Source organism: Sphaeramia orbicularis, chromosome 19, assembly GCF_902148855.1.
Source record: "Sphaeramia orbicularis chromosome 19, fSphaOr1.1, whole genome shotgun sequence".
Lineage (NCBI taxonomy): Eukaryota > Metazoa > Chordata > Actinopteri > Kurtiformes > Apogonidae > Sphaeramia > Sphaeramia orbicularis.
The window spans coordinates 27,932,374-27,957,953 of NC_043975.1; the positions used below are offsets into that span (position 1 = coordinate 27,932,374).

General features: G+C 39.7%; 1 protein-coding gene across 2 annotated transcripts; it reads left to right on the forward strand.

Annotated features, from left to right (window-relative positions):
* The first annotated feature begins 4,371 nt into the window (after positions 1–4,371).
* On the forward strand, positions 4,372–8,023 carry LOC115439512 (neurogenic differentiation factor 2-like). Of its 2 annotated transcripts, none has more exons than XM_030163336.1 (2): positions 4,372–4,561; positions 6,649–8,023. In XM_030163336.1, the coding sequence occupies exons 1-2, from the start codon at positions 4,437–4,439 to the stop codon at positions 7,733–7,735; spliced, it is 1,212 nt and encodes a 403-aa protein (XP_030019196.1). In that variant the 5' UTR covers positions 4,372–4,436; the 3' UTR covers positions 7,736–8,023. The 2 variants fall into 2 exon arrangements, with proteins under 2 accessions (XP_030019196.1, XP_030019195.1); XM_030163335.1 differs by having other exon boundaries at positions 4,389–4,794.
* The last annotated feature ends 17,557 nt before the right edge of the window (positions 8,024–25,580 follow it).

A 25,580-nucleotide genomic window follows, 5' to 3' on the forward strand; every position in this document is an offset into this window, starting at 1 on the left:
GGAGATTTTTAAATCTATTGTTTAAGTGTACATAAACCAATGTACATGTGTTATAAGACTTTATCATAAACAGCTAACCAGCATTTTAGTCATTTATTTTCATACTGATCGTATTAATGAATGTAGGATTGAGCACATTTTATCACTGAGGCAGACAAATTCTAAAAATTGCAGACCAGTGTAATACAACTGTCAAAATGATTGAACCCAAACAGAGATATGTTATGGGAATGGAGGCTTAACCCATAAAGACCCAATGCTTACATTTGTGTCAGTTCCCAAATGAATTTTTCTCTATATCTAACCTTTAAGAGATTTATAACCATTTATTATAATATTATCCTCTGTATTTTGTGTTTTGAAGTGAAAAATCAGGTATTTTCCTATATTTTATTTTCTAATCACATAGATGTTTATGCAGCTCTGATTAAAGTTGAGGGTTATTATACCAAAAATGGAGAAAACTACAGAAAAAGGGACTTTTTCCATCAAAATCTATCATTAACTGAACATAAACCAAGTGTCTCCATCTACTGTCACTGATCCAACTCCATGGGTTTTACTGGTGAATCAGTGTTGAAGAGGATCACCACAGAGCCTCTGAACATCCAAATGGGTCATATCTGATGACCATGAAATGATGACAAACTGTATTTGATAGGATTTATAGGATTAGTGGATCAGAAATTATTAAACATTTTAGATCAGTAGATGGTTATGGTTGTCAGTGGCTGTTTGGGTCTTTATGGGTTAATTTTAATATGAAGTCTTATTTTTTCCAGTTATTCATTGTCAGTGAGCTAAGAATTGTGGTTGCAACAATTAACACATCAAGGACAGCCATTCACATGATTTTCACAAAAGTGTAGACCATACATAATTACCTCAGAGCAGTTATGTAATCCTTTTATTACATTAAAAGAAATCATCTTTCTTTTTTTTTTTCTTTTCTTTTTTTTTTTTTACATTGTTTTCCAAAAGATGTATCCGAAAACTGCAGGTCAACGCTTTCTATTCAGTGGCTGCATATATTAGTATATGAAGGTTCTTGTAATTTTATCAAAAAGAGAAGTGCATTGCCATGGCAACAGCTTCTCTTCAGAGCATTGAGATTTGGAAGCAATAACCGTAATGTGTATCCATGTGTCAGGGAGGGTGTGCGCGCTCACGCATGAGTATATGAATTGATCTGCTTTTCAGAAAATGTCAATAGGATGAATCACATGGAGCCACGCAGAAATTATGCATTTCTTTAATAATGCTGCATTAATTTTGTATCTTCTGTTGAGATTAATAGGTGGAAAGAGAGAGGAGCCTGAAGAAACAGATTTATATTCAAATTACTCCTTGTGGTTGAAATTGAAAAACATAGTCCATACTAAAGGTTTCCATGTTTGGTTGTAGTTCTCTTATTTCAATAATATGAGCATATGGACTGTACAAACACTTGCTATTGTCACACCTGACATAAGGTGTGAAAATAAGAGTTAGTGCCCTCTAGGGATTAAGAATAATAAATGTTAATATGTAACCCCATGCCCTACAATCTCTTTTATAGGATTTATATCATATAGGTACAGAGCCTCATTAAAATAATCTACAGGATTATAACATCATAGCCACAGAGGATAATATATACACTGTCTATTAGATTCACTGTCAAATGGGATGAATTGTTGATAGAAACAGTGTCCTAAAGACACCACTAGGGGTCGCTAATATGCGCAGTCTAGAAATTGTAACTTCTAATGGGATAATATATAGGCTGTAAAATATGGTCTGACAAAAAAAGGGGGCTGCAAGATTTTATAATAAACCATGTTGTGGTTCAAAAAATTTCTTTAATGTTTTGGTGGATAATATTTGACTATATATTTACATATTTCAGGTGAGTATCAAGTAGATAGATAGATAGATAGATAGATAGATAGATAGATAGATAGATAGATAGATAGATAGATAGATAGATAGATAGATAGATAGATAGATAGATAGATAGATAGATAGATAGATAGATAGATAGATAGATAGATAGATAGATAGATAGATAGATAGATAGATAGATAGATAGATAGATAGATAGATAGATAGATAGATAGATAGATAGATAGATAGATAGATAGATAGATAGATAGATAGATAGATAGATAGATAGGTTTTTAACCCTGAGGGAAATTCAAGTATTCAGCAGCTTTGCATACAGCACAAGAAGACAAAAAAACAGACAGACCAAAACAGGTGGGTTAGTAACTAGGATGACATTAAAGTTAATATATATACTCTAAAAAACTTGCTAAAGACTTACTCTAATGAAAGCTTTTTGTACAATACTGTAAACAAGACTAGACAAGTAACACTGAAATGTTGAGAAATAATGCATTTGAGTATTTTTATTTTTTATCTATTTTTTTTTTTTTTGTTAAATGAGCAACAATGGAAAATTTAAATTAAAATGAGTGTTAAGGTAAATAACACTGGTCTACAATTTTTTAGAAATGATTTGCTTCAGAGATTAAATGTGCTAAGTGTTACGTATTTTAATAAGATTAATTGGAAAATAAAAGACAAAAGTGCCGGTTTGCTGATGTTTTCAAGGTATATGATTAAGTGTTATTACACATATATATTGGTTTATGTACATTTATATAATAGTTTTATAAATCTTCCACTAAATAGAACCTGTAAAGTGAATGCATTCTAATGTGCAGACAGTGTTTTGAAGTAGATCTTGTAGCTCTGAGACAAATATTCCTTTTGAGTCAAACCCATTCTCTCGTTAATTCTTGAATTTCACATTTTGACCCAAGGCTGTATCTTGGAAAGTTCAGCCAACCAGCATTTTTAATTGATTTTTCTTTATCAGTGACTCTCATGTGGTAAAATTTCATTACTTTTATTCTGGAAGCATTTTCCTTGTAGACCAGCGTAATCAGACATAGGCACAGACAGACTTTATTTGTCATTAGGATTTGCATCAAAATGAAATCATGATGCAATGGCTCAGTGCACAACAGGAACAATGACAGTATCATACAGTATTATATTAACAGTTCAAAGTATGTATGAAAGAAGTTAAAGTAGATGGCAAAAAGGATGGGATCATTTAAAGACATGCACTGGCGTTTTATCACCAGTAGATGTCACCCATATGTAAGGAGAGAAAACACATGCTCCTATTTGAACATGCAGTGAATGTGTGAAACGATTAAAATCCCAAATATCAAGCTGTTAATGCAACATTCAAGCTCTAATGTAATTAATAGTTTGAATAAATATAATTAATCTGGTTGAGTTCACACAGAGCTTTGGAAGATTATCTGTTTTCTGTTTTTTTGGGTGGGGGGGTTTTGTTTTTTCAAATTAAGAACAAACTTATGGAACACAAGATAAAAAAAAAATGTATTAACTTGTGTAGATACGCAACATTGCATCTTTAACAATGTATTGATTAAATACCAGTATGATTTCCATATTTGAATGCATGAATTGTTTGTTATTTTCTTTATGCTGCACATCATCTCCTTAAAAATAGGTCTTGAAAGACAGGGGATGATTATAGTCAGAGTGTAGATGTTAAACTAAACAAACTAAAGTAATTTATGTTTGCATTCTGTACTTTTTTTTTTTTTTTTTTTGGCTTTGCAGAAGGTGGCAACACAGGGGCTCATCCAGTCAGTTTTAACAGTAGATACATACATAGATATTTGCAAAAATTATATTATTCTAATTCATTTTTTTGTTTTTGTTTTTTTGTCTGAAATAAAGAAAAGTGTCCAAAAACTGCATGAACAAACGCTGTGAATTCCTACTTGTCTCCCTGCCTCTCCTCCTGTCTTGTCTTGCCCCATCTTTTGGCCCCTCTGTGCAATCTGTGCCTCCGCCACCTTTGGCACCAGCCCGCCCACCGGCACCTGTGCCAAGCCTGGCAACCCAAACCAAGATGCTCTGCTTAGCTTAGTTCAATTGACTCGTTTAGGCAATTGCTCCCTGACTCTGATCTTCATAGCAGAGCCTTCTTCAGCTCAGGCCTTTGTTTGAGAACAGTCTGTCTTGTGAATTTCTTGTTATATTTGGCCTTATTGACTATAACATTCCTATATTAAAGCCCTTGCTCCTGTAATAGCCTATTATTATTTTTAGGGTGTAATTTACATGATTTGAGTGCTGATTAATCTTTTTTAATAATCTAGAAATCATTAAGGAAGCCTGTAACAATGCTCTAATGAGTGTTAGTCTAATATCTGAGTAACATGATTCTATTTTTGTCAGACTACTGTAATTATTTCTCATAAGGCATTTGTTTTCCTAAACCTTCCATATGAGATTAACCCCGTTTTTTTTCCAATAGAGAGAGGCTAACAGAAGCGGTTTGAATCCAGTGCGTTTTTTTGTGCCATTCACTCCTTATTCCATTTTCTCTTTCAGCTCAGTGACAGATGGCGAGTCCTTCTCCCCCAGGGGAAGCCAGTCTCTGTGAATGCGGCCGCATGTCAATCACCGGCTCTCATGTGATGGCTCTTGCCAATGACGTGCCAGCCATATGGGCCTGGCATCAGAGCTGGTATGTAACCCACCCAGTCCTGCCTCTGAGGTGCCACACGGCTCCCTCCACGCGTTTGGACTGGGGATAGCAGCAGACAGAGCAGGGTGGCAGGAGAGGAGAGAGGTGTGAGAGCAGAACACAGCGCTTTGCCTGCACAAGCATCCTTGTAGGGCGTGTGGATGTGATGCCCACCCGGAGAGAGATGGTGTAAACAAACCTGCTTTGCCCCGTCACCGAGCTCCACCACGGAGGTACGTTCCACATTTCCATCCATCCTAGACTTTTAGATACACATCTCAATCGATTTTCCTCTTTGTTTTCATGCCTTATAGTGGAAACAACAGAGATTTTATTAAGCTTGTCTTAAAATGAGGGGCTGCTTTTGTATAATCGCAAGGCTTTAGACTCTATATCGCCAGTCTCATCGAGCATATTGATCCACCTACGATTATTTTAAGGATTGTCTTTCTCTAAAATGCACAGTCTGTCCTAAGGCGTCATTAGTATTAATAGTTAGTTACCCTTGAAACTCGCACTACAGAGGGAATTTAATCACATTTTGTTGGCAATCGGATAATACAATACCTAGGTGTGTGATTGTGTATATACTAGATGTGTCTGTGTCTGTGTGTGTCTGTGTGTGTGTGTTGCACGAAGCGCGTCCAGCCACTCTGGGGGCAGAATCCTCTATAGAGACACACAGGCTAATTGACAAGGTATAGGTTGGCATTAATTATATTGTCAGAAAAAAAAATGTCTTTAGAGTCAATGTGCGCATCTGAGCGCAGCACAAGAAATATATCAAGGTTTTTGGGAGATGTTATTGTTTTTTATTGGTTATCATTTCGCCTCATTCATCTAATGAGCCTATTGGTCATTAAGTAAAGTATGATTTAATAAGAAAATCTATGGGAATTCAAAGAAAGATTTCGGATTTAAAAGGCCTTTTTTGCAGACATTTTGGCCTTATGACCCTTGCAGGTCTGATAGTCCCAAATCCGAATTTCTAACTTAAGAAAAACACACAGGAGAGTCTGAATTAGCAGCGTTTTCTTTCATACATGACACCTAATTTATAACTGAAGTACCGAAGGAAATACACTAGAGTTCAGCCATGGAAATATTCACATAAGGGTGTTGGTGGGGCCTGTTACAGTGGTTTCCAAAATATGATTCGGGAGCATGCAAAGGGCTCCCTGATAATGACACAAAATCGTTTTCAGTGTCATTGTGGTGTTATTATTATTTATATCATGACTATTAGTCTAAAATGAGATTTCCATAACAGTAATGAAGTAACCTGTTAAAACAGACATATGCGGGTACCGGTGTTGAGCATCCTGTGGACCACATAGATGCCTGACACTGCCGAAATGCTCCAGGTCTGTAATTTATGAGATGGAGGAGGACCAGGGTACCGGCACCTCTAATGCGTCCCCTGGGGGTCCGCTGAAGCAGGCCATGGCTCCCTGTGCCGGACTGCTGGAGGGGACAGGCCGAGGCGCACCGGATTACACAGCACTGCCATAACTGTTGCTTTCTGGCCTTAAATAATCATATTCTTTTATTCCGGATATAATTTGGTTTATAACTTGAGAATATAAACCTTTTAAATAAGGTACAACACCTGCTAAATAAAACTGTCTTTTACAGACGTACATTTTTAAGACATAATCACAGATAATAGACATAATCACAGATGCGGTGGATCAAGTTCAGCCTGTCAGGACAGTATTTAGATAAACATTATGGTGTTATATACTAACAGTGGATAAAGGGTGGTCAAGTTTTCCAATAATGTGGAAAAATTCTTGCCTATAGTTAAAATCGTATGGTGATGTTTCAGGCATTTTCCCAGAAGGCCATGCGTTGGACCTGGTTAAACCACAGGTATTTAGAGGAATGTCAGCCGATGACAGGCCCAGTTTAGCCCTGGTCCAGGTCATCTTCCAGAGGACTGTATGTCTAGGCCTCAGGTTGTAGTCCTTAGGGATGGGGCACCTACGGCTGTGATAACTCAGTGCTTTGCTTTTACGACGCACCTAAAGGTGCGTAAACAGCAGCAGGACGCAGACCAACTCAAGTGTGGGCTGTTTTTCTTGCAGGTTGCTTGCCACAATGTTGAGCCGTCTGTTCAGCGAGGTGCTGCCGGACGTCCAGAGGCTCGCGGCTGACTGGGTGGAGGACAGTGAGACCGTGGATTGCAAGGTCAAGGAAGAAGACCACGAGCCGTGTCACCTGGGGGACGAGGACCTGGACGAGCCACAGGAAGGCAGCAGTCGAGCCGAGTCTGAAATGGCAGGCGATGATGATGACGATGATGAGGCCGAGGAAGAGGAGTGTGGTGATGAAAACAGTGGAGAAAAACCCAAGAAGCGCGGCCCAAAGAAACGCAAGATGACGCCGGCGCGCGTGGAGCGATCCAAGATGCGTCGACAGAAGGCGAACGCGAGGGAGCGCACGCGCATGCATGACTTGAATTCTGCGCTGGACAATCTGCGTAAAGTGGTGCCGTGTTACTCTAAAACCCAAAAACTCTCAAAGATAGAGACTCTGAGGCTGGCCAAGAATTACATATTAGCCCTGGGGGAGATTTTACGCAACGGCAAACGTCCAGATGTGGTGTCGTACGTGCAGATGTTGTGTAAAGGCCTGTCCCAGCCCACCACTAACCTGGTGGCAGGCTGTCTGCAGCTCAACACCAGAAACTTCCTGACAGAGCCCTGCTCGGACGGAGCCCGCTTCCACATGCCCGGCTCTCCTTTCTCCGTCCATCCGTATCCCTATCGGTGTTCCCGCCTCTCTAGTCCCCACTACCAGCCCGGAACCGGAGCCCTGAACCTGCGGAGCCACACCTACGGCTCTGGGTACGAGGCCGTGTATCCACCGGGTGGGACGTCCCCAGACTACAGCAGCCCGGACTACGAGGGCCAGCACAGTCCACCCGTGTGTCTGAACGGCGGACTGACCGGGAGACAACAGGAGTCGTCTGAGACGGACAGGAACTATCATTACTCTATGCATTACTCCGGACTGACCGCGTCTCGACCCAGCCACAGCATACCTTTTGGGCCCTCGGGAGCGCGCAATGGCGGTGCGCATTCGGAGAACATTCCACCTTTCCACGACGTGCATTTGCACCACGACAGAGCTGCTCCATATGAGGATCTCAATGCTTTTTTCCATAATTAAGCCCTCACAATCAGGCTTTTTGACCTTCTAATGACAATCCTATTATGTGTAATATTGTTTGGAGAACAAGAGGATTTTCGGAAAGGATGGGAGATTGCAGTGACAGAAAGAATCCTCTGATTACCTTCTGTATTCTACTGATATCATCCCTATACTGTTGTACATTCAGTGTGTCCAGTATTATCCTGTATGCAGAATGAGTGCAATTGACATAAACCATGTATCGGCCTACAAAAAACATGTTATGACTCAAACAACAGAAATAAAAAATGTTTTATAATTGTCTGACATGATCCAACAGATTTTCTTCTGAAAAACAGAGGGACGTTTAGTGTCGGTACCGTGAATAAAACAAATATGGTTTATATAACATAATCACAAGCTTCTTTTTTATTAGGCTGTTGGTATTATTCAATATTTTAAAAACTGAATAAACACACATTTTGTCTTTAATAATCTGTAACATTTCGATACGGTTTAATTTAATAAAGGTCCTGCTTGTTAAATTTATAATGATATCGAAATATTTCACTTGAAAACTTAAGACAATGAAAATAAATGCTTCATACCCATTAAACTGTTGTCATATTATAAACTAAGTCAGCATCTCAAATTTAGATGCTATACGTCAACTGTAAATTAATTTCCTTGGGTAGATTTTTCTTTGTAAAATATAAGTATTTTCCTGTATATTTTAGATAACATATATAGTTACATGTAGTAAAATAAAAATAGATTTTGGTGTTTCAGTGAACAACATAAAGGAAGCATAAAGTGTGGCGAAAGTGCTGATGGGGGACAAAACAAAATATCATATCACGTTTTAACGTTAAAGAATCATATGACTATTAAGCTTAATTTCTATTGGGTTTTAACACATACAATCAAATGAGTGAATCAAAAATAAAGTTAAATATTCCTGCGTATTGGACAGTTAAGAAAGGGAAGATGAACACGGTTAATGCGGTCGTGGAATCACTGCAGAAAGAATTATATTGTTTTTGCATTTTTAAATGTAGTTTATTTACATTAAATAAAAAAAAATAAAAGAAGCAGGTCAGTAATCACAGCCTCACTTCAAAATATTTTTGCTTTAAAGCTTACCTTTCTAAAAATGAATGAGAGGTTTATCCTATCAAATGTAATAAAACACGTTTTCTGTAGGTTAAACCTGGCTTTTACTATAGATAGAGTAAATATTTACATAAAATTGCAGTGCAAAACTGAGATTTCTTTACCAATGACACATGATGTGTTTTTACAACCTACAAAAATAAGTATCCTCATTTTAGACCTGTTGCTGAATGAGCTTAATTTTGGGTGATTTGATTGAGATGCACAGACCCAAAAAAAAAAAAAAAAAGACCAAAAAGACTATGATCTCTAAATCAATACCTTGGGTCAATTAGATTCCTTTTAAATGTGTAGGAATTACATGTGTTTTTTTCAAAGCTTACTCCAATAAAGTACATCGAACAACAGAGGGATCAGGATCAGTTAAAAGTGGATCATTTGAGGCCTAGTTCGACTCAGTTTGACAGACAGAATAAGAGCCAACACCTCACAAAACTCATGGTGCAATTTCACCTGACACCAGATTTTCCCAGGGTGGTGGACATGGCTGTGGATCAGGTCTCAGCAGCAAGATGAGATTCGGATCAAACACCTCACACTCTGCAGGTGAGTGTATTTGCAGTCCTCAGCGGAAAAAAAAAAAATTATTATGCAAGACTGCTCAAGTTAAAGCAAAACTCGTCTGACTTGCTTGATATGTACTTTATAAATGAAAATATTTTTAGCCTATTTAATTAATTAATTTCATCCTGCTCAGAGCTGAGGATATTAAAATCTGCTGACAGCAAAAGCTGCCAAAGATGCAGATTCCTGGTTTATTTTAAATACTTTTTCATCATGAAATAGAATATTTGATCCTTTTGAGTTTGTGTATGCTACTCCACATTATCAGTTATTTCTCAAATCAATAGTGGGAGCAGCTTCCATGTTTGGAACTCTGCCCCGGGTCCCATATGTTGCAGCGGACATCCAGGGGAAATCAGCACCGGTCACCGCAGGGTGGAAACTGGTCCATCCAACACGGTCCTAAAGGAGCAGGAGAGATTTAAGCAATTTTTACATGGCAACGATTTACACAGCAAAATGTAGCCTACATTTTTTTGGGTTACAAAAATAATTATAGAAAAATCCCTCGGGTGGAGCAGGTGTAAATTCAGGTGACACTTTCCTTCACCCAAATAAAATTTTATTTCAATGTGATCTGTGTGTTTTCTCTTTTTTATATATATTTTACGCATAAACACTAAACTCTTTGATTCCAGAATTAGAGGCAGAAATAAAAATTAATTCAGCTTAATGTCAGCATCAAAAATGACAGATCACGACCTTTAATAAAAGGTGCATGTATGAAAATGAGAAGATAAAGAGAATATATTTATCTTACAATAAACTAGACTGAGAAAGTTTTAGGTGTATTAATCGTAAAGTCACTTTTTCCAAAAAGTTAATTTAATCTCATTTTTATTTTAATATAAATAGGCAATTTAAGTATGGCATGCCAATATAATATGCAAAAAAAAAAAAAAAAAAGTTCCTGTCACAGAGCCACTCTTATGCCCATTAGAATGCGTAAACGAAGCCTGTCATTAAAGGTGAATGTCATTTTGGCCTCATATTCCCAGCATCCCCTTGGGTCAGGGGTAATCTGCTTTACGGCCCCAGGTGAAGGGTAAGGTGAGAGTCACATTTCTACTTTTATCCACTCAGTTACACTGTGGAGTTGTCTGCGTGGAGGGGCCGCGGCTGGCAGAGGATTTGATGGAGGATTAGGTGCCAAGTCACTAAATGTCTACCAGTAAAGCCAGAGACCAGTAAAGCCCACCATCACCAGCCCGGTGCCAGCTGCGCCACGTGGCAGCCAGGCGGCCTCTGCCAAAGTGGCCCTTGTGGGAGGGACCCAGTATTTCTTTCCTAATTCACTCAGCATCTGTTCATTATTCTCCGTAGTTAAAGGAGGCTGAATGTCCACGAGTGTCCTGGAATAAAACGGTCACGCACTTTTGCAAGGACTGCAGAGACACGCGTGAAGCTAATCGGATATTTCTAGAAGGTCAAAGAGGTGTTAGAAATCCACAGTCTGTGAACTCACCTGGGCCCACATTTATGGGAAAAAGGAAGAAACTGAAGTGGGATTAAATCAACAATTTTTATATTTAAGATTTATCATTATTATTATTATTATTATTATTATTATTATTATTATTATTACACAACTTAGCGAGATTTTTTGGTATCTTCAATAATTACGGTTCGTTTAAGTATATTTTTGGTCGATAATAGATGCGGGCCTACATCTCACCCCCCCAAAGCAGAAAAACGGGCTGATCGTTTTCTCATAATGCGCTTCTCATTTTAAACATCTATGACAAATAGGCTTAACTGACTTAACTGACGTAACTTAAGTCCATAAAATCAATTAATTGGGATTGATTTCAAGCGTAATTGTTCAAATGAATGTTTATGAAATACCGTGCAATTACTGTAATGAAATAATCCAGCATGGGGTTGAGTTTTACTGCTTTATTAAAAATGATCAAATGATCCGCTAAAATCGTAACACAACACTGCAAACACTACACAAAGTAGGCCCAGCCCAGCCCAGGCCTGCGTAAATCTCCATCTGGAGAGTTTTACTCCCATTTATCAGATTAGGTAAACATTTATCGGATTAATTATTTGGGGATTAATGCAAAAAGTATTTCACAGGACTAAAAAAGCATCATAATCATAACATGGGGAGCTTTTTTTTTTTTTTTTTTTTTTGTATTGCAGATTTGCAGATACAGGAGATAGAACACAGTGGCCATGATATTGAGATGAGAGACAAAGGCCCACTGTGTGAGGCCAGGACCTGTCATCTGAAAGCTCCTGTGGGGTAAGTAGGTGTGTGTGAGGATCTGAACAAAGCATTAACATATTTCATCTGCCACCTATTTTGTTTTTGCCATGCAGCAGTTGAAGGCAGAGTACAAAAATGCAAAAAAATGTTAAAAACATCACTTGGATGAGCATGTTTTGCGACAGATAGAGCTAAATTTGGGAGTCACCTCCACCACAGTGGGCATCGGATGCCACTGCATCATGCTCACCCACCGTGCTGCACCCTCCCACTATCACCACCCTGCCAGTCTGAACACCACGCCCAGCTCTGTGAAAAGAGATGAAGCTGGCACAGGATGAAATTCCACTGCATCTGTGAAACAATGGTAATAGTGTGTGTGTTTGTTTGTTATTTAATACTCCCTGCCTGCACATCCATGCTCATGGCTAACTGTCTTTGAGGGTAGGAACATGCGGAAGGTGTATCAGTATCAAGCCTTGTTGTTGTTGTTTTTTTATTTTGATTAAAAAGATGAATGACACATAGACAGAAACACTGCAACCAAACCTTTCACACACTTGCATCAAATAGAAAAGCACACAGAGCTTATGAGTGAGGATTTGTCATGTTTGATGTGTCTGTTTGCCCCAAGTGTGTGTGCGGTGTACAGTCTGTGTTGTGCATGGTAGGGTAAAGAGGTTGTTGTCACTCTGCACAGATGGTGGGAGTGTTTTTTATTTATTTTTGGGGTGGGCTGAGGGGGTGAGGAAATGAGGAGGTGAGGTGGAGGGGGGGTGGGCAGAGGAAAGGGAAAGGAGAGGCGAGGAGGAGGGTTGTATCTGATGCTGCCATGCCACGGTCACGCGGGCAGCAGTAATTGGCCTCCATATTGAGGGGTTTTGCGGTGCTGCAGGGTGGGCAAACTCCCAGCTGGACCTGTCAGATGGTATTCAATCCAGCTCATTGCCCTCGCTCCTCTGCTCCTTTCGCCTCACTTTCCCTGTGTCTCCTCTCCTTCTCTGGCATGTTTGCTTCTTTTTGTTCCCCTTATCTCGCTGCCCTTTTAACCATCTTTACTGTCTCTGCCTCATCCCACACACAAACTTATACCAACTCTCCATTAATTCTTTAATCACACACTCATCACTTATTCTTTTCCCACAAGCACACTTTCCCCTCCCGGCATATCACTTTTTCCCGCACCTTTCTCTTCTCTTTACTTTCTTCTCTGCAGTTTTTCGCACTAAATGGCACATGGTCACTTCTATCTAACACGTTCAGCTTCTTAAAGTACATCACACCCTCGCCTAGCTCCTCCATCGCTGGTCACCCACGTGCACACATACACACTCTCTGTCCGCACACACACACACACACATACACACGCATACCCAAAATGCACTTCATCCAACTGGTTTTCCCAAGCCACACAGAGTAGCTCCCACCCCTGCAATTGTGTCTCTTTAGACATGTCATCTTAGAGAAAGTTATGACTGATCATCAACCAAGACTAATTTCAGTCCCTTTTATTTTTGTTTTTGTTTTAGCAAGAATACTGTACTTTACGCTGATGCAGGGTTTATTTTATAATTTTTTTGATCCAATATCCAACAATAGGGAATTACTGACAGAATATACAGCTAGAAAATGTTAGAAGTGCAAATATGAAACACTTGTCATATTATATACAGTTAGGCCTTTATAGATATAATTAAAGTTTATATACTTTATGAATGCACTTTACCAGCTGCTTGGCAGGGGCTGTCTTAGAAACGTACATTTCACTGCTGCTGTTCATGGCTGACATGTTCAAATCTGTTTCTTAATGAAGAGAAAACAAAAATAGAGAGGGTTAAACATCCGTTTTGGGTTTTTGTTTGTTTGTTTTTTTTGTAATAAGCAGCTAATCTACTTCAAATCAGAGGCATTTTTTTGTGATGTAAATAAGCATAACATTCCAGTGTATATTAAGCCATTTTAATGCAGTGACCAGAAACACTTATGCACTTAGCTTATGTTCAGGCCTGATTATTTGTAGGTACAGTATAAGACAAGTTTCCACCAGGTGTGAGGATTTCATTTAAAGTTCAGTGAGATAAGCCCGTGCTGGTCACTGCCCATATGTTTCTAAAATGTCCCTCTCACACACAACAGACAGCCGCCAGATGTACACACTGCACCATAAATACACTGCATTATACTGTATAATACACTGCTTTGTACTACCATAGGGCATGAGAAGACAAAATTATTGGTCTGACCTTTGGATGAGACGCTCCCTCCCTTCGCTGATTAGACTGTAATTACACAACAAAGACATGACATACTTCCCATCGTCAAATATTTATGAAGTATTGCATCAATACAACACTGTCATGACCTAAAATCGTGATCAAGAAGCCTATTTGTATTTGGTATTGTAACAAGTGCTGCAGGTGGAATTTAATTCAAGGGAAAAAATCGCTGATTTAAGCAAGTGATGCATATTATTATCACTATAATAAAAGTTAGACTGCATTTTTGGGGAGGTGGCACTATGGGGGGTGGTTAACACTAAAATATTTGGTAAATGCTTAAATAAATGTTCCCTGATGAAAAGCTGTTAAACCAAAAACTGCTTTGTTGCATTAACTGCATGTGCCTTATCCTTTCTGCAGAGTTTGTGCTTTCACCAGTGTCTCTTTCTGCTGGTATTTCCTGCTTTGAGGAATCAGCAGTGTGGGGTTGTAATGGACTAATGAACAGCTGTCACTGAATTTAAACACTCTCTCACACAACCAGACAACCACGGTGTCCCTCAGATATGCAGATGCATGCAACACACACACACGCACACACACTCTTTAGTCGCTGGCCTTGACTTCCCAGCCACCCACAGGTTTCGACTTTGTGTGGGATTGACCTCGATCTTAAGTGTGCATTTAACTGTCTGTCGTTTCACGTGTTCGTGCAGTTCATTCTCTGACCTTTTAATAAATACATCAGACTGAAGCTGATTTCAATCTTGGATGCAGCTCAACTCATGCACATCTAAATAAGTTTTCCAGAGGCTGATATAATTTGAAGTGGCGATTATGTTCTGAAAATGACCTGATATTGTTAACTTTTATCACCATTATCCCTGTTTTCTAATGATGCTTATCGGTCAAAACTCTATGCCACTGATTTCCCTATTGCCACCGGTCAGCCTAGTTTTTACCACTCCATCCCCTTTTTTCCTCATCCCCCTCTCCACCTTATGCTCAGCTTCTTTTTGTCTGCTGATCTATCTCTCTTGACCCTTCACTGAATGCTGAGAGGAGGTAAACAAAATGGAGTGTGTGTCCCAGTGGTAGCCTTGAGACGAGGCATTGACATCGCAGCCTACGCCTGCCTTTTCAGATTAAAAGAGATTATCATAAGAGGAACGAAGACAGGAACTCTTACTTCCCATGACCACATGGGAGGACCGCAGCGGGTGAGGGGGTGGGGTATTATCGATTGAATTAAATGGAGACTTGAGGATTGTAAAGAGAACTTAGAATAGATGCTGGTACGTGTTCATGCATATAAACACATGGAAGCATTGATATGTATACAAACATAAGCCCCTAGATCAAAACTGGTAGCATTCATTTCACATGTGATGAAAAAACACATCAATGATTTATCCTGGTTAAAAAAATACACCAATGTTAAGTAATATGGGGTTGAGCCTCTTATGCGTACAGTGACCACGTCATAAATAGTGTGTTGAAATAATAAGGGTTTTGTTGGTGCTGCAGCTTTTTTCCTCTAATAAAGGTACAGATTTCAACAGTGACAGTGTTGTACAGATATTAAAAAAAAAAAAAAAAAAAAAAAAGTCAAAACCAGTGAGTGAATGGGCAGCCGTCACAGCCAAACATCAGAGCGAATGAGGAAGTGCATCAGGATGAATAAATCAACACTTTCCCCTGAATTAATCTCTCTCAAGTTGAAATTTTATTACCAATGAGCTTGGACATCTCCATGGTAACAGGAATTCCACTGCCATTCCCAAGTGGATTCACAACTAGCATCTATGGACTGACAGTATGACATGCTGTGAACATTTTCACTGATCGCAGTTCTGTGCATACACCTGCAGAACCGTAGAAAAGGCACAAATGTAAAATACGCACACAATACGCACATATACAGTATTTTCCCATCAGCCGCCTAAGCATTCAGGACATTTTATTCATTTTTCACGCTCAAATATAGAATTATAGAGTGTCTTGTTCTTTTCAGGTTTGTGCAGACGCTGTTGTTTGCGACAATGACTGACAGCTCAAGTTTTACTGCAGGTACACACACACTCCCAGACACACAAAGAAACAGTCCACTTTGAATCTGCTGTTTTCTTGGTCTTTCCAGTTGGCGGCGGCCAGACGCGGCAGAGTTGGCACAGCCAGAGTCGGAGTGCCAGGGGGAATGGAGCGCCACATGGCATGTTCATGGCAAGGCCAGCTGGGGGGGTGGGGGGAGGGGGGGGTGGTTGTGAGTATACGTGTGTGTGCTAGTAGGGGTGTGTATATGTGTGTGTTGCGTTGTGGGGTATGGTGGGGTGGGGTGGGGCTTTTGCATCTTAAATTCCACAACATCTGTTCAATAGGCTGCACTATATACTAAAGCTGGTGTGTTTACCGGCAGACACTGTAATTGGGGGTTGGTGTGTGCATTTATGTGCATGTGTGTGAGCATGTGTGCCGTCTGTGCATACATAGGTGTTGCAGAAGAGAAAGGGGGTGGGGGGGCAGGTAGGGGGAGTGATGGGGAGGGATGCAGGATAGTGAGGCTAAGTTTCAATTTTGCTACTCTTGGCTCAGCAGCTTTCGGTGCATGAAATACAGCCTTGGTCAAAAAAGCACAAAAATCAAACGAGAGCTATTAAATTCCCTTCACATATGGCCATTTTGCTCGAGGCTGATTTATGGCGTCTGACGTGAGGATCACAATTTGTAGTTCATCACAACAACTGGGTTATGAGTAATTTCAGCATCATCTTCATATAGTCTTGGTGCCTTTGAACTAGCTGTGTAGTGGCGCGTGGGGAGTCATCACTCTGTTCTCCAATGCTGAATGTACACAGACACTGAGTGGGCATGGAGCACTGGGGCAAAGGCTTAGCACCTCCTCGATGAAGTCTGAGTATGGCTCTTCCTCCACACATGGGAACGTAGGCATGCTCATACAAACACGCAAACACACGCACATACACAGCAAGTCCCCCTCCTCGTCATCCCTGCTGGCACTTTGGGGAAAAGTTCCCCCTCCCACCCCCCATTTATCTGCCCCCTCTCCACCTCCCCCCCACCCGTGGCAGCCGACGTCCCTCGCAGCGTGGCGTACCATCTGTTGCCCCCCCACACACACACCCCATCCCCCCCTACACCATCCCACCATTCTCCCCCAAACCTCCTCCGCCTTCGTGCGCCGTCCTACCCATACATGACACCTCTCTAGGCCGGCTCTGCGCACCACCAAACATGAGGATACACACATGTACAAAGCTCCACAATATACTATCCTTATCATTGCATACGAACACACTAACATGATAACACCCTTTGCTGATCACACAACATTAGACAACAGAAACCTGCGCAAGAGTGATCCACTGCCGAGCGAACTACAGATGAAGTTATACAGTCAGAGAGAACACATAGGGTCTGCTGATTGCTCTCATGAATGTTTAATTTGTGAGGCTCTAATAGGGATGAAGTCTGTAAAACCTCCTCCAACACCTCCAGGCGAAAAGTGAAGCCATGCCAAAAGCCTAATTAAATGTTTTTTAAACCTTTCCCCTTGGAGAGGACACAGAGTAGTTTCTCCCCAAAGTGAGTCTGTGCTACTGAGAGGTGGGTTAATGTATGCACCAGAGCCAACTACACATGGCCTTAACCTGTATGCATGTACACTATTTGGCTCAGTCGAGGACTTATTTAATGTAATATGCACAAAACGCTGTCTTTATCAGCATTTTAAGCCAGGGTTGAAACGAGAACCTAAAAAAAAAAAAAAAAAAGCATTTAAGCATCAAAAACTGAATTTTAGACAATACCACTTGATCATAGAGGTAGGTAAACGTATTGTTAATCACATATCCTTTCATGATATTTCAAAAACAAGAAATTACTCATTTGTTCCAACACACTCATGAGAGTTAAACATTGTTATGACATGTGTCTGCAAATCACGTATATGTATAATCTCAATGTAATTTGCCACTGAAAGAACTGCTACTATTTCCTTTTCGCTGATATGAAGGAGGTGGCTGCAGTGGATAGTAGAATATTCGGGACTTTGCTAAGTTTTTCTGTATGAACTCAAGCAATAGTATCTTTCCTCAATCTAGTGCTGTCTATGGCTAAACCTAAGCATTAAAATCATTAAAATGTTACTACAAATTAACTTTACATTATATTTTATGAGAAACATGATTAAAAAGCACCATGATTGGCATAAAATACATATATATTCAGAAATGTGCAAATAATTTTATTAAAATCAGAAATTTTGGTATTATATAGATTAGTTCACAGGTCTGTACAATAATGTGGTTTGTTGCAAAATGAAATGTTAAACCAAAGAACTTTTCACATATTCTAGACTCATATGTTGCATATTCACTATTTCTTCAATAAGAGCAAAGGATTTTTAATACCTATGGTCAAATTTCCCCTAACTAAACGAATCTTGAAACTTCTAGGAAGATTTTAGCAGCTAATTAACCACAATTTAACTTGAAAACAAGGGGCGCACCCCTGAATACTGAAACCTGCTACTTCATATTATTTCACAGAGTCATGACCTGTACAATATGCCAGAGAAACTGAAGTCTCTGGAAGATGCTGGCAAACAGGCTCAGGGTCATTCCAGTTGATTCAACTGATTAAAGCAACAAATTAAAATTTATACGCTGCATTTGCCAAATTAAAAAGTGGACTGACTCCTGACCTTGGTGACCAGTCGTCCCTGTTTCTGACACATGGATGGAAGAGACATGTTAAAGATCTATAAAACACTTACAGCATTTCCTTTAGACTTACATATTTATCTGACAATGAGCAAATGATTATGGGATATGGCCCTGCAAATGCCATGCAATCAAAAGATAATGGAACCTCATAATGATGCTTTGCACAGATAAATTCTTGTTTGAAAAGTCTTTGTCTAACTTTTGAAAATAACTGAATAAACAACTGCCAACCAACCTCATATTGGAGGATTTTCATTTTCCATGGTGTTAATGATTTTGGAGTTAGGTATTTTTAATTATTCCAGCAACAATACAAATTTTTAGAAAACCCTGAATCGCTGCCATGTTTTGGCATTAAATGTTCAAATTAAAATGCACTTAATGCTGGCACAAAGTATTCGTTACTGGCATCTTTGTTCTTAAAATAATGAAATTGGTTCTCAAAGCTAAGAGCTCCTCATGTGTGGGTGGGTGTGGGTGGGTGGGGGTACACGTGTGGACAGCAGATTGTATCTAAACAGAGGAAGATGGATAGACAGGGAAAGGGCCACTGCTGTTTGTCCATTCATCTCAGGTGTTCGTAGAAGAGCTCAACAATGACAGCTCATCCATCAGCCACAGGGGTACTACTGAGCCTCCTGGAACAGAACCAAAAACCAGCCCTATCCATCATGCTCTTCTCTTCTCTTCTCTTCTCTTCTCTTCTCTTCTCTTCTCTTCTCTTCTCTTCTCTTCTCTTCTCTTCTCTTCTCTTCTCTTCTCTTCTCTTCTCTTCTCTTCTCTTCTCTTCTCTTCAAACAGGGAGGACAAGGGACGACAGGGGAAAATGCAAAAGGAGAAAAATACAGATTAGCAATGCATAGGGTGAAGAAAGGCACAACAACTTAAACAAAAGTTTTGAGCTAGAAGGTGAGGAGTGAAACAAAAAGGAGAATGACAATGAGAGAGTGTGATGAACGTGAGTATATGAGGAAGAGGGAGAGAGAGAGCAAGGTAAGCAGCGACACAGCAGCTGTCGACCTAATTCCTTCTTAACGCAGTGCTTGTGCTCTGATTAAGAAAGCGATCTGGCCTTTAATTTCCTCCTGACACCGGCTAATGCTCTGTATCTCAATCGCCTTTCCCAGCTCTTCCTCTCATGACTGCTACACAACAGCCTATGCTCAGCCAATCAGCACATCCAAGGTTGCCCTACCAACAGTACCAAACACACCAAAAAGAAACATTTGGAAGATCACTCAGGTGACTCCCAAACTGTACACAGCAAACCGAAATGAACATCATCGCCCAGATTAAGATCAATGATTGTGGTATTTAAAAGGCATTTCCTCTTGCCCCAGCAAAGGAGTCACGGTGAAGACAAAAATAGGAAAACGGTTCCACAAAATTAAGAACAAAATGTTTGTCTATTTTTTCACAGTTATCACAGCAGATTTCAGCAGATGACAAAACAGTGTCAAAGACTCAGCAGTGTTTTGGCATGACAGATAACAACATTAGGGGCGTAGGTTGGTGGTATGCTAAATTAGTTAAATGTGTGAGTGGAAGTTTTTAGATTGACATGAAATAAAACTAAGGCCAAACCACGGCAGATCTTTCAGCTTCATAGGCATCAGTGTCGCAACATTAGCTTTGCTTTTTGGGAGTGCACAGTTCTTGTAACACTTGTTTGATCAGCCAGATGAAAATGAAAAGCATTCAGTCTTAAAAGGCGACTAGAATAGAGATACACATGCAACAGGGTAGGCAGAGTTCCTGTGTTTTTCAGTCAATGGACAGATCTGTCCTTAATGCTACAAAACTATCCACCGCATGTACCCGTTTTTATTTGATTTAGTGATTTATTCCGAACATCCAATGAAATTTAACATATATGCACTTGCAAAACATACATAATAATACAAATATCAAGAATCATAACAATCTTAGTCAGAAGAAAAGCACAATAATTCCATTTACATGCCCGAAAAGGGGTGGGAAGAAGTATAACTTATTTAATCCCACCCCCTCTCCCTACAATATTATTAATAATATATGTCCCTCTTCCTTTTACATTACTCTTCTATATTTATATATCTATTCACAAACACACAAACACACACACATACACACACACACACACACACACACACTCATTCATCCATATACCCATATATACGTTTATACATATACACACATACAAATACACATATAATCTTTTACCAATGCCTTTCTTAGTTGTACTAGCTAATAAATAAACAAATAATTATTAACTCAAGGAATCCAAATCCAAATGAATCCAAATGACATTCTTGTGGTTCAAACACATTCTACACATGAAATCACCTGGAATTACAAAAATGTCTTCGTCCAAATTAAGTTACAATTAAACTGACACTTTTGCAATATTTGAAATAAATAAGTAAACAAACAACCCCTATATTGCATCATTATGAGAGACTGATGGAATTACATATTTTTACATCTATAAATAAATGCAGAAAATACCATACCATGCAATACCATGCCTCAAAGATAGGGCTGAGAATTGGCAAGAATCTGACGATAAGATACAAATCGCAATACTAGGATCACGATACGATACATCACAATATATCATCATACTGTTAAAAAGGCAATTTTTTGTTTGTTTCTTTTTTTTTAGATGATTATTTCCTTGAAGAACTGAATTACAGCCGAAATATGCACAAATACTAAACACATTTTTATTTGATCAGAACAGGATCTAATGCTATATCACAAAATGTTCCTGTGTTCAATCTTAAATTATCTTTTACACACATTACAGTTTAAGATCCTGTCCAAATGTTCATATTCTATTAGTTCATAACTAACATCAGAACATTATTTTAGTTCAATCCCAACAAAGGAACTAACATTATTTAATAAAAGAGTGTTAAATAATAATAGATAAAATACAAGCAAAAAAGAAAAACATAAATGAATCTCTGCCATATCTGCATTTGAATAAATACCTAAAAATGTTGATACAGTACTTTTTAATATCGATACAGTATCTGGAAATGAAAAATCACGATATATTGAAGAATCGATATTTTCTTACACCCCTACTCAAAGGATGCATCACCAGTGAATAATGTTAAGAAATTACATTAGCAAATGAAAATTAAGGTGAAATAAGAAAAAAGAAAAGAAGTAATGGCATCTTTCTCAATATATGAAGTGATATGATGAGACACACTTACCACTAGTTGAGTTTAATAAAAATGATTGAGGAGCAAAATAGCTGTCTGGCTAGATTTAGTGAATAATAATTTTGTTTTGGCTCATGTGTATCAAAACCCCAGAGCGTCTGGGGTATCAGAGAGCTTTAAACAAAAGTAGGTGTACTGTGCTGAGACTCAGCTTTTGCAAACTGGAACAGACAGGCTGTCAGAGGTAGTGGCAGTTGAATTTGACATTTTTCTTTTGTTTTCTTTTGAAGTGGCAGAATAAACATTCAGCTCATTTGATGTAGACAAAGGATTTACGGTACAAATATAAGAGTGGCAATAAACCTACGGCAAACACAAGGTGTGCGTGTTAAGTACACACACACAGACACACACGCCATTCGGACCGCCATGTGGAGTGTATGTGAGAGAGGTGGCGTTGCTAGGAGCACCAGGTTGTGTGTAGACAGTGGTAACAGAGTAGAGGCGGCAGCAGCAGCAGCCTGGCAATGGAGAAGAAAGGAGTGGAGCAATGCCAAGAAGATTCCCCCTGAGAGACTGTAGGAAGGAGAGGAACAGACAGACAGACAGAAAGAGAGAGGGCACACTGATAGGATGTTTTCCACTGATTTTAATAGGAACAATTTACCAAGATACACATCTGATGGCTGATACTAGAACACTCTGGCTTGGATATGACACTAAGAGGGCCATTAAAAAGCGAAAGATCACTTGTTTCAGCTTAAAGGGAGGGGAATATTATAGTATGGATGCGAGGAAATGGTGATGACAGAACAGCAGGAGGGAGAAGACAGTTTACAGGGTTGACTGGAGGGATGAGAAAAAGAAAGAGAGAGACTGAGTCAATCTGTTTGGGCTCATGTTTGCCGTCCCCTCTCTTGTCACCCGTCCGTCAGATATATGGTTAGCCTATTTCCAAGCATCCCACGTCATTTCCTCACCTCTGCGCGTTACCCCGCTGAGCATCTCCCTTGTTTTCTATTTGTTGTCTCCTTTTTCAATTTCTCTCTTCCTTCTTCCTCCTGTGCTCTTCCTTCCCTTATTTTGTCTTTAAACGGGGAGTCGTGTGAACAGGCTATGCAAATGAGATGGTTATTACCCCACTGCTCATCAAGCCGCGCAGAGGAGACATTAATAGGCTGATGAATATGCATGTGAATTTGTTAATTAAGTTAATTATTCTGCTGAAAATGCATTCGTCTTCCAAGGACATCTTCCCCAGGATTTCAACCTGCTCCACTCATTAGTTATGCGATATTTCATACACAGAGTGAGAAAGAGAGAGGGAGGCAGACAGTGGGAGGGAGATTGAAGGGGAGAAGAGACAATGCTGCTTTTGGAAACTGGGTGCCATGAACAGTTGGGGTTGTAAAAGTATGGGGTAAAAATAATGTATTTTTATGTCATCAGTGTTCGCAATGGGATGCGGTGTAACTACCCATAATAGCAAACCACATCCTGGTTTCCAGATATGGCACATTATTCCCAAAAAGTCATAGCTGGAGTTTACACTTTCAGAGTTTTTATCTGCATCTTTTTTCATCCTTGCTTCTACCTCACTGGTTACTTCTCCCTAATTGCTTATTAAAACCCTCTTAAATGAACTTTTTGTGCCAACTTTCCAACACATTAATTAATTGTTGTAGCCAATTAAGTGCCGTTGTGCAAATGAGCCTCATCACAAATGGTCCTATAGGGCCGACCCCTCCTTTCTCTCTCCCGCTCCCTCTGTCTTGCTCATTCCCTTTTTCTACCACCCTCCCAGCTAGTCTTCCCAGCTGCCCTTGCACTTCAAGGCACTTGGTGCCAAAGAAGCAGAAACTGTGTCCTGATAATGCTGCACTGTTCTCTGGACCGTATCCAGCCTTCAGGCTCACTGATCTCAAACTTGTGTGATAGGTGAAAAGCAAAAGGCTTAGTCTTTTCCTTTTGTTTTGAGAGAGAGCTTTGTAAAACTGCTTGTAAACCAACTACCAAGCCATAAATAATTTTGCTGTTTGCATTGTCTGGTTATTTTGTCTGACAGCTAGTGTGCATGCTTGAATTTGGCTACCTTTATTCACAGGAGGTAAATGTGAGTTCACCAAGAGAGATGGTGAAAAAGGAGGGTAGTCTACTTCAAAGCGTTCAATAAGGTTGCCAAGCTGTTCGCACGTCTCTATCTCCTGTGTTAAAACTGGAAACATAAAGAGAAAATCAAATATAGGCTATGGAGCTGCTACAAACTGTCTTCACCACCAACACAATATTATGAAAAAGGGCTGTTAGGAAGGCGTTATTGTAAGACTACCAGTGATACCTAAACAGAGATTTAATGTATCTCCTGTGGTGGGATTACTGATATTTCCTTAACTGTCTAAATTAGAAGGTGTGGTATTTTTCATTCCTCTGGTGGAATAATATTAACATTGCTACATCATGATATTAACAAGATGAAGTGACAGGGGCTGAACTTTCTTTTCTTTTGCCCATGTTGGGTTCTGCCCACTGTATATGGACATGGCACTTATACACCCACCAGGAGGATTAGGGAAGGTTTAGTGACTGTGCCAGCCTCAGTCACAGTGCCACCCCTTCCCTCGGCACAGAGGGGTCCCGCTTGGCATGGCAAGGTGAACTAGCCTCTGATTGATGGGCATGGTTTCAGCCCGCTACTGTGCTCCCCAAGGCCCATGCCTCCCTTTCCTTTCTCCTACTGATGTCTTGGCAGCGGTGCCCACCTCCTCTTCCATGCCAGGCAGCCAGCTAAAACTCCTGGTGGGCACATCAATTACATAGCGGCACCTCCCCTCTTTTCTCATGTCTATCTGTGGGTCTGTCTACTGTCTCAGACGATGCCAATCTGGTCCCTCTCCATCTCTACTGCTGTCTATCCCCTGTGTGTGTGTGTGCATGGAAGTGTGTATGTGTGTTTACTTTTGCACCCATGCTCACATATGTATATCTTTGCATATGCACAAATGCACATATTCATGCACACACTTCTGCTGCCTCTCTTGGGCAGGTCATGCTTGGTGGGAAAATCCTCCCCAGAGAGCACTCACTTGCCACAGGCTCAGCTGTACAATAGGCTCAGGTGTGCGCATGTAGTACGTACATGGGTGTGTGTGTGGTTGCATTTTGCCTTATAAATACCCACATTGTGTTTCCACTGCTTATATTACTGCTTCAAGTGGCTGCTTCATGAATAGGTGTGCAAAATGTGCAAAAATTATAGAGTAAAATACCGTTTGTGTAACGATAATGCATTGTTGTGCTTTTTAAGACAATTAAGGCTATTATTTTAATTATCCACTGGATTTTGGCGCTTCATTGCTTTTGGCAAAACATGAATCATTTACTCGCGGAGATCGTACGCCATCTGGAGTTTTAGTCGGACCATTGTTTTTTACTGATGCAGGAGAGATGAGAGATGCTGAAGATTACAACCATACAGTTGTAATCTTTAACAACTAAATAGATGGGTTTAAGTTTACATGTAAAAGAAAAAAAAAAAAGAAAAGAAAAAAAAAACACAAAAAAACGCCTTCTACTGTGTTTGTCCTAGACTCAGTATCAACGACGGACTCTTTTTAAATAACAAAAAATATATATAAATAAAGAAGAATAATGAAATAAAAATAATAATTTACCTGGCAAACTGTAAATAAGTAAATAAAATACATTTGAAAAAGTGGTGACAGATAGAGTTGCTCCATCCCCCGTTTAGCGAGACGGACACGGTACGGAAGCCCGGATGGGGAAGCGGGGAAACCGAAACGGGGGACGGGGACA

Bases quoted from the DNA above. Each gene is read 5' to 3' on its own strand.
- LOC115439512 (XM_030163336.1), top strand. From the start codon at position 4,437: ATGGCGAGTCCTTCTCCCCCAGGGGAAGCCAGTCTCTGTGAATGCGGC. The intron at 4,562-6,648 runs GTATGTAACCCA...TTTTTCTTGCAG, and splicing joins TGGGCCTGGCATCAGAGCTG to GTTGCTTGCCACAATGTTGA.